This window comes from Hippopotamus amphibius, chromosome 16 (genome assembly GCF_030028045.1).
Source record: "Hippopotamus amphibius kiboko isolate mHipAmp2 chromosome 16, mHipAmp2.hap2, whole genome shotgun sequence".
NCBI classification, from domain to species: Eukaryota; Metazoa; Chordata; class Mammalia; order Artiodactyla; family Hippopotamidae; genus Hippopotamus; species Hippopotamus amphibius.
Genome location: NC_080201.1, coordinates 37,667,397 through 37,681,501, shown reverse-complemented (window position 1 = coordinate 37,681,501; position 14,105 = coordinate 37,667,397). Strand labels below are relative to the sequence as shown.

The following is a 14,105-nucleotide window of genomic DNA, read 5'->3' as shown; positions in this document are numbered from 1 at the left end:
CCTCATTCCATGCTGCCAGGTTCAGGATGTGCCCGCTGCACTGATAGGTCTTCTGCAAACATAAAACATCATGTTAGAGTCCATCAATACTTTTACCCCAGGGGTGAAATTAGGACATGCCATTGTCTTTTCTAGCTTCGCATTATCTATGGCTGCATAACAAATTACCCCAAGTTTAGCAGCTTAATACAACATATATTATCTTGGGTTTCTGAGTTAGTAACCTGGGCATGGCTCAAGGTCCCTCACAAGCCATAAGCGAATGTTGTCTGTGGTCATCTCGAGGCTCCAGGTTGGGGGAGGAACCCCTTCCAGACCCAGTTACATGTTGCTGGCAGGACTCAGTTCTTTGCAGGTGATTGGACTGGGGGCCTCTGTGCTGTTGCCTGGAAACCCTGGTTTCTTGTCACATGGGCCTCTCCGTAGAGCATCTTGGAGCAGGAAAGCACAGAGTAATGGTGGGCAAGCAAGACAGAAGAGTCTTTCTGTCACCTAATCTCAGAGGAGACTTGTCACTTTCGCTGTATTCTATTCATTAGAAGCAGGTCACTAGGTCCAGCTCACACTCAAGGACAGGGGATGACACAGGTTTCTGAATACCGGCAGGCAGGAATTGCTGGGAGGCTCGTAGAAGCCTCCTACCACAAGCTTTATTTTTATTATTTTCTTTAATATTAAAAACTAATGACTGAGAAAGTAAGGTTGCCGTCAGACTATGACTGAGAAAGGCAGAGGCCATGTATTTGAGTCAGCTGCAGCAAGTTACTTGGGCATATTTTTGGAGCTAAACTGTCTTCTGAGGAGTAACACATAGACTCATAGAATAACTCAAAGGTATAGAAAGAACTCCCCTACAATTCACATGACTATTTTTGGGTTCAAAATTTGTGAATGCTTCTCTGAAATACCACTTAATACAAAGCTTAATACAAATCCTAGACAAAGTCATCACTGGAAGAACAGAACAAGATTTGAAAAGCATGGTTCAAAACCTAGATTTTTGGTGGAAATTCCTTCAGGCAATCAGCAGGTACTCAAAATGTTTCAATAAAGAAATGTACCAGCTCAGTGGCCTGCTGTCACCAGATGTTACAGAGTATGACAAAGCTTGGAGGGTGAGACCATTTTTAGATAAAAGTTGTTTCTTGATCCTAAATAACACCAAAAATAAAATTGCTCTGTAACTATTTGTGGAGACAGACCAGTGGCAACTACCCTTCTTTTCTTCTCCTTTTGCTCCTTGATCTGTGTCACTGCAAAACTCAAAAGTTTTTGCCTTCCTTTGTTTTCTCCTCAGGGTACACCTTTCATGAAATCTAGTCACCCATCCTGACTAAACTTGGCTATGACTGGTGCACTCTACACCTCAAAAGGACAGCGTGTCTGACAGCCCACTCTGTGGAAGACCTCACGATCACTTCAGTGACCAGAGGAGCAGCCTGGATCCTGCAGGCAACCTAAGACTATCTTTGTCTTTCTTTTTTAAAATTTAAGTGCTTCACTTGAAGATTTATTTGAAAACTAAAAATTGTGCAATAGCCTGAGGATGCTTTTATTTTTTATCATAACTATGATTATTTTAGTTTGGAAGTGACTGGATAGGAAATGCTAACTTTGCCTGGGAAGTAAATCAGGATTGTTTGCCACTTCTAGAGACTGGAAATTGAGGCAAGCAAGGAAATCAAAACACAAGTTTTATTCCCAGTTCAAAGGGTCAAATTCTTTACTGTGAAGTATCAAATCCAGTGTTAAGCATATGAGGAGTCTTCTGTGGTCTGGAAATTCATCTCTAAAAGAAAGATCATTGTTGCAAAAGAATATACATACAGTACACACTAAACATGCACCCCAGTCGTCGGCTTCTTGGGCTTTTGTAGTCATTAAACCAACCACAGAAATACATGGATAAGCTGCTCTAAAAAAGCAAATTCAGAATTATGAGTTTGTTATTAGTAGAGGTATATAAAACATGGATAACTGATTTTGCAGAAAGCTAAAAAAAGATATCCGAGGTCCGCTTGTCATATTATTTAGCTCAGAACTCAAATCATTCTCCAAACTCAAGAGATAGAGCACACACAAGTGTTTTAATTTCTAGAGTATACATTGTTTCCTTTAGATTTATAAAAGATCACAAAAACAAAACACTGAAAGCTCTTTCTGTCTAGCCTCAAGGGTATAAATTGTTAACAAACATTGTTTATTAAGAATTCACAGTAACTGTCTTGCAGAATTTGCAGGTGCCAAGAAATCATGGCAACAAAATTGCAGAATAACAAAGTGTTACATAAAGAAAAAAAGTAAAATATAATGCTTTGAAAAAAACTGTTGAATACATTACATTTTAAATCAGAATAATTGACAAGCTTACATGAAACATCTGGGCCACTGTTTAGAGCAGCCTTTAAAGCATATAGCCAGCTAAAGCAGGGAGATAGCAGAAAGCAAGGAAAGGGTGCTGGACTAGCTCCGAGACGCGGGCACTACCTTCTCTTCTCTGGGCTTCAGTCTTCTCATTATAACACTGGAGCAGATAATCTTTCTTGGATCGTAAAAAAACCAAAACCTCAAGCTTCCTTCTGATCATGCACCATACAGCAGACACCATTTTGTAAGAGAGCATACCTTTCTCTGATAGAGAATTATCCCAGCTAGGCTTTTCCTGTCCTGTTCATCAGCTGACACACTCCTGAAACAAGGAAGCAACCTCACCAGACAAGAGCAGAACTATAAAAATGTTCAGGCATTTAGGAGGTTCTTTTCATGCCTCATAATCATATGAAACATGACAAAGACACGACACAGCTGTTAACAAGTCAAAGTAAAAGAGTGTTTTTGATCTCTTTTGTGATTTGAAATGTGGAAAATCCTTTGCTTTTTGTTAAACCTTTGGGGTGAACATTTCCCCTCACAAAAGGTACATCATACTTTATTCCTACAAACTTTAGATGTTGCGATTAGCAGGTTTTTCCTGCAATTTGAGGGCACTTGGGGACTGATACCTTGTGTTAAATTTGGGATCAATGATGCCACAAATCACAGCGCTGTACAAGCGCACCTAATGCTGCTCCTGAACTGAAGATTTCTCTCCTCCAGATTTGCCTCTTTTGTTCTTCATTTAACACTGGGGGCTATATTCTCTGTGAAGGGTGTAGTAACTTCCACAAGATGGCTAAATTTCTTCTTACTCAAATTTATGGCTTTCACATTAGCAAACAACTGCAAAGTTTTCTCAATGACCTCAAAGATGAAAGAGTATATACAGCAATTAGCATTATTCTGGTAATAATGCCTAAAATTTATTAGCTTCATTCTCTTCTCTTCACATCGTATGCGGCCAAATGTTTGACTAAGAAACAAATGAGATCGAATACTCACCCACAGTTCAGTGAGTAATAAATAATAAACCAGTCTCAGGCGGGCTAAGCTATTGATCATCTCCTTCTGTAGTTCCTAGACCACACTGAGATGTGCCTTCACTGGGTTAAGATTTACCATTATGGCCTCTCTCTGTATTTTGCATTTTCTTTAAATTATGAGAAAATGTCGTTCAGTATAAAGACCCTCCTTTCTTTAGTTTAAGAGAAAACTAGCCTCTTGCAGATAAGTTTGCATTTTCTACTATGAAAAACAAAAAGATTTCATTTGTTTTAGCAACAAGAAAATTTTGAATCAAATTTGTTGTCCAAGCTTTACTTGCTGAGTTGCCTGAAACCATGTACTTCTGTGCTGTTTCAATGTTAAATGTCTTCTTCAAAGGCTTTCTGTTTTGTAGGCCTCTTCATGCCCTTTTAAGAGATAGTAGGATACAAATCTCAAAAATAAAAATACAATTACAAGTGACTAGTTGAACATATTGTATTATTTTCTACTATAGATGTTAAAAGTGTATTTAACAGTTATTTGTTTTTTTTTAAATCGATAAAATTTTACATAGAAAATATGGTAATTTTCCTTTCATTATCATTAATAATGAGATCACAGTTATTATTATATCAAGGATTTACTAAACGTTGTCTGGCATGTTACCTCCTAAAATGCCTATTCAGACAGCTACTGAAGGAATTCAGCTACCTAATCTGGCTCTGGTTCATTACTTCATTGAATACTACATTCATTAAGTCTTTTTACCTTCCCAAGTTATATTTTTAAAACAGGAAATTATGCTGACTTTAAAAAAACTTAAGACAACACTATGTGTAGGTTTTCCTATCTTCTGGGTAGTATATACTTTTTAAAAAATAAGAAATGTGATATAATAAGCATTTTGAAGGAGTACTATATATGTATCATATTTAAGGTCACAGTTTTCATTAATCTGAGAAGACATATAGGTGTAATACTTAAAAAAGAACAACGAAATCCAGTGAAACTTTAATCTCTCATTTCACTGAGAATTTAACTACAAAAAATATCAAAAATGAGAATTTACCTTTTAAATGTCATGTCTGCATTAGTTATCATTCAATAAATGGATGCCTTTCCATATATATCTTAAGATCCAAAATCTCAGTGCCATAAGTAACATGACTGAAGAATCATGTAACAATGTAATTTTAATATCAGATGTGTAGTGATTTAGAATAATAAATATCACACAGTGAAAAATTTATCAGAAACTAAATGCAATAAGAGGAAACAAACACTTATGTACACATTACCAAGGTCTTTACAATAAATTATAGTGTACAGTTCCATCACAGCACATTTGTACACAAAACCGCTAATGTGAACACTGAAAGAACTCTGTCATGTAGGTCTTTAATCTTGACTTAATAAAGTTTGTACAGTATCAAATAATATCAAAAGTCTAAAAAAACACAATGAGTTTTTATATCATGTTTATAAATTATCGTTTATATACCATAAAAAAAAATAAGGTCAAAAGTGCAGTTTAAAAAAAAGTGGAAGTTGTTACTCTTGGTAAGAACTAGAAAAATGTATTGTCCCAAGTAAGAAGCAATCTGAAGGCTTACACAGTTTCGTAGGCATTTTCCTTTAACACTCATACAACCTTGGTTACCATATGCTATAAGATTTACTAATACAAAGGGAAGGAAATAATCTTTAAAAAAATAATAGAAAACACAGATCTAGTAATGAGAAACAATGGAAATAAACATAATGATTGGCCTCCCCCAAAATGAATTAAATGACTTTTTTGCTCACAGGAATGAATGGGCTATCACTGAATGTGATAAAACTTGGGAAATTTCAAAGCATTTCTAAAAATTCTAATCTTTTTCAAGTTTTTAGTCATAACTGCCAATGATACATACATCCCAGGGTTATGAAACTTTCTAGTATAACTAAGACGAAATATGACTTAAAGGTGCTAAATCATATCACAGAAAATAAAGACTAAGGACTCAGTAATTAAAAGGCAGCAGGAGAGAAACTAGTCAAAAAGTAACAGATGGATGAAACACAACTCTGTGTCTTAACTGGCACTTACCACAGTAACTAGTTATATTTTGACAAATTCTAGAACAAATGCCTATATTGAAATATGTGTGATATATTAACCATTTATATAAGAAACGGAAATGGTAAAATTACTGGCTTATAAAACAAATTAAATTTAGAGAAAAGAAAAAAACAAAAGCAGTGTGAAGAAAAATCTTACTTTTAAACTTATTGTGGGATCAAAATACTGACAGAGCTGTATCAGTCAGGAGCAGTCTTCCTGCTGCGAAGGCCAGCAGGCAGCTGCGACACCGCCCCTCTCTCCAAATGCTACCACGTAACTCGCGCTTTGTTTCTAGGACACTCAGCAGTAGATGCTTATTTTTTGTTTTTTACTGAATGGAGTAAGTTCCTTGGTTGGGGTAACATATATAGACTGCCTGAGATAATAAAAACTTCACCATTACAGTAGGTTAATGGGAAATGAAAGTCTTCCTAGTTCTGACAGGAGAAAAGGGTTGGCTGCTGCAAACGGCATGGGTGCTCTGTAGGCTACAGACGTACATACTTCATAATTCACGTCACCTTCAGTAGGAGATTAAAAATCAATGGATATGGACGCTTGTGCAGAATCTTCTCGTCCCCTGACATAAATTTCACAGGGAATCTCTTCCATTACTCTGTCTTCTAGGGCCTGTTCAGGGCACTCATGTGCCTGCTTGAAAGTGTAGCTACTCTTTTTGAAGGTGCTATTAAATGTCTTCATTGGCTGTGGTTGTGCAAAATCATTTCGGAAAGGCAGTTCCATGGAACTGAGGTTGGTCCTGCTCTGTTTGACGCTGGCTGCTTGCGACCCACAGTGATGGTCGTGGACGCACCGCGAGGCGGTGGAGGAGCGCCGCGCCTTCTGGTAGCTGTCCAGTTCCTCCGACAGGTCGGCCAGGTCTGCAGACATCTCTTTGTCTCTCAGTGAAAACAGTTCATAATGCGGAGGGTCAAACACTTCTTGAAATCCAGTTTTATTAAAAGCAGTTTTGCAAGCCATGACCTTTTTTCGAGGCTGTTTCACTTGTACTAAAATAGAAATAATGAGGAGGACCAAGACAATCCCTGATGTAATGCCGATAATTGTTCCGTGAGTTTTAGTGATTTGTTCAAACACTCCTGCTTTTTTCTTTTCTGCAGGAAGAGAAAGAAAAACGATGAGGCTCTTAAAATTCGTTCATGAGTCCTGCCACAAATTGGTAAAGTAGAACACTTGGGTCAAATACAACACAGAAAATGTAATTTAAAATTAGGTTTTTAAACAAAAAATCCTATTATGATTTCTGGTTAAACTAATGAATCATAACACAGCTAGACAGACTAGGAAAAAGGAAAAGAACTTGATTCTTTACTCAGAAGGAATATCAATACATAGTTTGCAAATCAAAGCAATACATGAACACAGAAAATGCCAAAGCAAAATACTCTTGTTCTAGCAAGTGTAGCTTTCTGTTCTATGGTAGGTTTGAGTATACCCACAGTATTTCTACTGATGGCCATACGCAAGAGAGAATAAAAATGATCTGACTAACCCACTCAGGTATGTTATCGTGGTCTACCGTTTTTGAATGATTACCTGAAAATACTTGCTCTCAAGTACTTTATTTATTTATTTGTTTTTTTAAATGGATATTTTTTATTTATTTATACTTATAAATGCACCAGCCAAACTGGTACTACTATGATGTGGGAAAATTACAAAACATCTTTCTACAAATACTAGAGTGATGAACAAATTAGGGGTTGTAGTAAAATAGCAAAAATGGCAGAGGAAGTCTGTAAAGCACATTGTAGCTTAACCCTTCACCTTAACACAACTGAGGTTCTTAACAAGTAAAGCCTACCCATCCCAGAAAATATGAACAATCCTTCGTCACATAGCTTTGTATTTTTTAGGTTCTAGATCCTAAAGCTATCCAAAAAATAGTATTATAATCTAGTTATCTATAGCCAGACATCTTTTATCATGTTGTCCATAGAAGCCCATGCTTCTGAAACCTGTTTGATTAGATTCCAACCATACCCCCCCCAAACTGACACAAAAGGCATAATGAAAAGCAGCTTATCAAGTCAGAGAGATACATAATTCTAAAAGAAAAATTCTAGAGAATACAGTCACTGCTCAAATTGAGACTGAATAATACAGCCATCGTTACAAATCTTCAGGCTGTATGTTCATAGAATAATTTGGGAATAAATCCATGATTTGCTGCTGGGAACTGAAATACTTAGCCATTTGCTGTATGAGGGTATAGCTTTCCCCAGCATTTTCCAAGGTAGCCTCCAAATCACTGACTGGAGAATTTTGCTGAAACTGGATCTGGGGCTGCAGGAATTCCTCAACATAGTTGTTGAACTGATTGTTCCAAGTCTGGTTATTCCAGGCTTGAGGGCACAAGGTCTGACTGTTCCAGGGGTGGTTGCTCCAAGGCTGACTGTTCCAGCTCTGGTTGCTCCAAGATGGGTTATTCCAGGTCTGGTTACCCGACATGGGCAGGTTTGTGGAAGAGTTCACCAGGCATCCCTGGTGGTAGGAATAGAAGCCTGGGTATTCTGTAGTTGCTGGGCCCTGAGTCACACTGTTGCTATTCCTTGGCCAATTGTTTTTCTGCCACCTCTTACATTCCATTCTCTGGTTCTGGAACCAGGTCTTAACCTGTTTGTAGCTAAGGTTGAGGATGCTGGAAAGTTCTTGCATCTGCTGGAGGCTGAGGTATTTCTGCCTCTGAAATCTGTCATTGAGTACACACAGCTGGGTCTGACAGAACACGGTTCTGATCTCCTGTTTCTTGACCGGGACCTTCTCTTCCTTCTCTGTGCTCTTCTCGGCAGACGTGGGCTGTAGTTTTCCTCTGGGGCTTGTGGAAGAATCAGGACTGTCCTGAATAAGCACATCCATGGAGGAAGGAAGAGGAGAGACCGTCTCCGTGTCGAGGGCCTCAGCAGGTGACATTTGCAAAGATGCACAATTTTCTTCAGGCCCATAAATCTCAGGCACTGGTGAAGATTCGCTAGAATCAGATGCTTCGTGGCCAAGCAGGCTTTGGGGACAAGTTGGGTCCACACTCATGTTGTTGAAGGAGAGGGAAAAACCAAAAACCAAAAACCAAAAACCAAATAGCTAGATGGTAGGAAAAGTCCAGGCTTAAGAATCTAAGTAGAAGAGCTTAGAGAAAGGTGAAGATCTCCAGGTGTAAAAGTATTAAAAAAGATGGGATGGAGCAAGTCACCTGTGCCATAACAGGAGCCAACCAGCCCAATCTAGGAAAATGAAATCTCAAGTACTTTAGATAGCCATATCAGATTAAATTAACTTTCCATAGTAAAGTATTTATTTAGGGACTTCCCTGGTGGTGTAGTGGTTACGAATCTACCTGCCAAAGCAGGGGACATGAGTTCGATCCCTGGGCAGGGAAGATCCCACATGTTGCAGAGCAACTAAGCTCGTGTGCCACAACTACTGAGCCTGCGCTCTCTACAGCTCACGAGCCACAACTACTGAGTCCGTGTGCCACAACTACTGAAGCCTGTACACCTAGAGCCTGTGCTCCACAACAAGAGAAGCCACCGAATGAGAAGCCTGCACACTGAAACAAAGAGTAGCCCCCACTTGCTGCAACTAGAGAAAGCCCATGTGCAGCAATGAAGACCCAAAGCAGATAATAAATAAATAAATAAACAAATATTTTTCTTTACTTTTACCACATCCCAGAGGTCTATGATCCATTAAGGAGAACACTTATTTTATATGTCTTCATTCCTGCCAAAGCAGTTATGCCAAGCACAGCTGTAGACAAAGACATTTTAAGTTTTTCTTAATGAAAGGCAATGGCCACTCCTCTCCTCTCTCAAAAAGGCTGGCCTTTGCCAGTAGACTTACCTTTACAATGATTTTCATCCCAAGGGTATGCACAGTTTTGGACCCCATTACAGACTAAAGAATTATTGATGCACATGTTGCTGTGGCAAAAAAAAGTGCTGCCTGTGCAGGGAGCTGTAGGAAAAAAGAAAACTTTGTTGCTAAGAACAGAAAGCATACAGATTATAACTCATCCTGATTTATTTTATATTTAATCTTATAAAGTCAGTATCTTACCTCAAAGGCTTTTCTGTGAATACACTCCGTACTACACAAATAATAAGACAAAGGCCAGTATTCTCTGATGCTGGCTCATGTAAACTTCTACTTAGGTTCGGCACCAAAAGACTGTTTTTAGTGTAAAGACAATACGAATATACAGTCATCCCTTGGTATCTGCGGGGGACTGGTTCCAGGAATTGCTGCAGATACCAAAGTACAGATGCTCAGGCCCCATAGTCAGCCCCGCTGCACCCACAGCTCCTCATCTGTGGATTCAACGAACCATGGACCATGTAGTACAGGAGTATTTGCTACTGAAACAAATCCATGTATAAACGGACCTGCACAGTTCACACCCCTGTTACTCAGGGCTCCACTGTATTTCCCATGGTTCTTATGAAACTAGTATATAGTCTGGCACATTTTTTCAAAATGTTAAAACAAAATGTTAGTGAAGACGTGGAGACACTGAACCCTCGTGCGTTGCTGGTGGAAATGTAAAATGGTGCAGCTTCTGTGGTAAACAGTATGACAGTTCCTCAAAAATGTATATAGGTTACCATAAGCTCCAGCAATTGCACTTCTAGGTATGTACTCTTAAAAACTGAAGGCAGAGACTTGAACAGACACTTGCTGTTCACAGCAGCATTCTGCACCAGAGCCAAAAGGTGAAAGCAACCCAAGTGTCTGTTGATGGATGGAGGGATGCGTTACCACAGACAAAGAGGGAAAAAAGCACTCTTTGGAATTTTGAAAAAAATTTTTAAAACAGTAAAGATATATGGAATATATGCCATTGAATTTCATATTTAGTATAATTCTTAAAAAACCCTTAATGGTCTCAAAGCTCATCATAAGGACAATAAATATTAGTTACACACATAAGCTGTTAGATTAAGGATAGAAAAGCCAATGACGATGTATGGTGGTATTTTATTCAAGTACAAAGTTAGCTCGTGTACTCATTTCTGGTGTGTCATATATATCATAAAATTTTATTACACAAATGTGTGTGCTTTAAAATATAACTAATGTCCTAGAGAACATATAGCACTTTTGAATTCCTCATTTCTAAAAACTGGAGTTTTCTGTTTTTTGTTTATATATCATACCATAATTCTACTATATACTATATCATATTACATGTTGAATTCTTATTTTCCCCATTTTACCCAGTTCACAAATGGGGATACAGGGAAGAGAAGTTATTTTCAAGACAGGGTGAGTGAAGTTATAAACAGCATTGTGGTTTCCAAGTATTCTGATTTTCTGAGTCAAACTATCATTAGCTCTAAAGTTCATCAATAGAACACTATGTGACAGTACTTTTATGGCTCTTCATAGCTCCAAAGGTGGCCCAAAAGACAGGTTTTCTGCTCAGTGTTTCTCACTGATTGAACACTGAGTAGAAAATACCCTCGGCTTTTCATCATAGAGTTCTTTATAACTGTTCTCCACATTATTTAAAGCAGTTAGAAAGCAGCACTGATACTGTCAGATTTCGTTTTGTACAAATGTGAGCTATATTTAAAATTACAAATGTAATGTTCAATGGACAAGCATAAGTGTTTAGAATGAGACTCAAAGTATCACTTATTGACATGGGTTGCTAACGACATGCTTCAATTCAAAACTATATAAAATGGCTGAATTATAAGTCTTTATAAATAAGGGACAGAGATAACAGCAGAAATACTGCCAGTTATGAACTGCTCTCTACTTACAGCCTGCAGACTTTCTCCTTTCCCCTTCACTCACTACTGGGTCATGGTGTGGGAGAGAAGAGGGGGTTAGGGTTTTAGCTTCCCTCTACTTCTGATGAGATGTGGCAATGATGCTAAAAGACTGTTCTATCCTTCACCTAAGCCTGCGGGGGGGGGGGGGGGGGGGGCCCGCAGGGCATTATGTCACTGAAAATCACATTATGCATTTATTTTAACAAAAATATCTTCTGCTGCTTTCACAGTTCTAGTCCTGGAAATTACTTTCCTAAAACCATTCCCTTTCTTAAAGAGTTAGGTATATATTAGTACTCAGTGCTTGGGAAGAAGTCATACATATCCTGGCTGCTATTCTATACCATTCATTTCAGCCAAGCTGTACTATTTTAGTCACATCTGCAATCTACAGTAAGTAGATATGAAGTGAATCTCTCACGCAGAACTAGTCCATTTATATAAACTCCTTAGAAATATTTTCAAGGATGATTTATAATTACAAATCATTAACAGTTTAGAGAAGAACAAAAGAGAGTTTCACAATTTGAATTAATGATAAGCATGTAAAAATGTACTGTTTGGAGCTCTCAAATGTGCTTAATCAAACGGACACTTTTAAACTGGGACTTTTGTTTTATAAAAATTCCCAAAATCCTTTATTTTGATCACACACATTTTTCTTGGAGGGGAGGTTTTCTTTTTGTTCTTGGGTGATAAAGCTACACTTGGGATATGGAGCTAAGTCTACTGCAATCTTCGATTAGTCTGACCTTTAGTGATTAGTGTAAAAACATCACTTGAAGGAGGCTTGTCACCTGTTTACTCATCAGATTTGTATTAAAGAGAAATCGTTAGTGTTTATAGAGAATATAACTAAAACACATTAGAGAAGAATTTTACGTATAAGCTTTAGACCACTGCTACCCAAAATAAATATAATGTGAGTCAAGAATATGAACCAGGAGCCATAAAAAGCCTTTAAAAAGAAACAGGCGGAATTAATTCTACTGATAGTTTATTTAACCTAATATATCTGCGCAGAAAGTTAATACATACAGCAGGACCAAGGCTGCTGCCTTTAGAAGGCTCTGTGTGCAAAGTTGGCCCTATGGCATCTGTGAGCTTGGCTTTCTTCCATTCCCTGACTGGTAAGGGTGGTTCACAGTGCCTAGAGTTTGTGTTACCAATGTCATCTATGCCAAATACTCGCTTTCCTTCTGTGAGTCTAGAATTTTGGTATATGCAAGGCAGAGAGTGCCTATGTGAATGGCTCCCAATAAAAACCTTGGGCGCTGAATCTCTAAATGGGCTTTTCTGGGCGGAAACATTGTACATTACTGCATTTTTTGGTTGCTGGAGAAATGAACATGCTCAGTGTGCCCACTTGGGAGGGAGAGAGCATAATGAAGCCTGTGAAAGGATTTCTCCAGACTTGGGCAGTCTTTTTCCCTTACTGATCCTTTCACTGTAATAATCTTAGCTGTTATGACAAATTTATGTTGGTCCTAGCAAATCACCTAATATGTGGGTGGTATTGGGGAGCCTTGCAACAATATCCAAAATGTTATCATTTGTAATCAATGTAAAACATTATTAATGAGATATTTTACATTCATTATTTCATACCAACTCTCTGAACTCTGGGATATATTTTTGTAATTATAGCACATCCCAATGTAGACTGGCTGCATCACAAGTGCTCACCAGCTACACGTGGCTGACGGACCCTGTACTGCGCAGCAGGGGTACAGATGCTGGTAGTAAATATACTGAGGAAAAAGTAAGAGGGCTAAAGGGCTTTCTTGCTAACTGCCTCTTTGTATCAAGCGGTGATTTGTAGTTATCTGAAACAGTGAAACAGCCTTTTGTAGGGTTGTTTTTTAGTTTTCAAGTTTGAAATGTTTTCACAATAAAACAGTTTTTAGAAACAAACTGAGGTTATATCTATAGGTCAACAAAAAGCAACAGCACAGTCTACTTGCGGCAAATACCACTGCTGAACTCGACATTTCCCACTGCTTGAGGAATTCACTGCACCCAAAATAACAAAACTTTCTCCTTTTATCTGTTCAATTTTCATTTTCCAAGTCAGTCAGGGCCCAAATTCTAAGTACCTTTGACTCACTCTCTGTCACTTTGCATCCTTGTTGGAGGCTGTCTCCACAACTCTTCTTTCTCCTCACTGTCACTTCTTTGGTTCAGACCTTCCTGGTTTCCCAACTTAACCATGGAAGTAACCTTTGAAGTAGCCTCCATGCCCCAATAAAAGCACAGCTCTGATTATATCTTTTTGTAGTATAACATACTTCAAAAGTCCCCAATGCTTGTAAGATAAAGTCTAAACTTAGCTTTTAGTTTAAAGGTCTTCAAGTTCTAGCTTTAATCTACCTTTCCTCGCTCATTTCTCTCTGTTCTCCCTTCCACTACTTCCTGTGGGCCAGATGAGCTCTGCTTCTATACCTTTTTCATTATACTACCTCTGTTTGGAACAACCCCAATTAACACGTCTTATCTTCTAAAATCTACCTACCCTCAAGGATAAACTCAAAGGGCCTTCCTTCAAGAACTACTTGCTCCATAATCAATGCTGCCCGCTAGAAGTAACTTGGATATTTAATAAGAAAGCACTTTGTTTTCTGTCTTAAATGGTCTTTGCCATAGTCAATCCTGCATTTGCCTTATCTGCATATATATCACCTCACTTAAGTGATGTAAGATCCTTTAGGACAGGGACTGTACCATTCATTTTTGTATCTTCATAGCAAATACCTCGTATGATAAAAGTTAAATAAATGAATGGAAGGCAGGTAGGAAGGTTGCGTGGCTAAAATTAACTTCATAACCCAAATGACCAT

General features: G+C 38.2%; 2 protein-coding genes across 5 annotated transcripts in view; both read right to left on the bottom strand.

Moving 5' to 3' along the window:
* Positions 1 to 1,444: 1,444 nt before the first annotated feature.
* The window catches only part of NETO2 (neuropilin and tolloid like 2), a 73,274-nt gene continuing 60,613 nt past the window's right edge, over positions 1,445 to 14,105 (bottom strand). For all 4 annotated transcript variants that reach the window (XM_057712651.1, XM_057712652.1, XM_057712654.1 and 1 more), the window contains 2 exons: positions 9,332 to 9,445; positions 1,445 to 6,585 (listed from right to left, as the gene is read on the bottom strand). In XM_057712651.1, coding sequence (XP_057568634.1) covers positions 6,005 to 6,585; positions 9,332 to 9,445 — 695 coding nt within the window. In that variant the 3' untranslated portion in view covers positions 1,445 to 6,004. The remainder of the gene's footprint in view (positions 6,586 to 9,331; positions 9,446 to 14,105) is intronic.
* Positions 7,604 to 8,521, bottom strand: LOC130838930 (homeobox protein NANOG-like). Its single transcript, XM_057712655.1, has one exon. It carries the CDS (start codon positions 8,519 to 8,521, stop codon positions 7,604 to 7,606), a length of 918 nt encoding a protein of 305 aa, XP_057568638.1.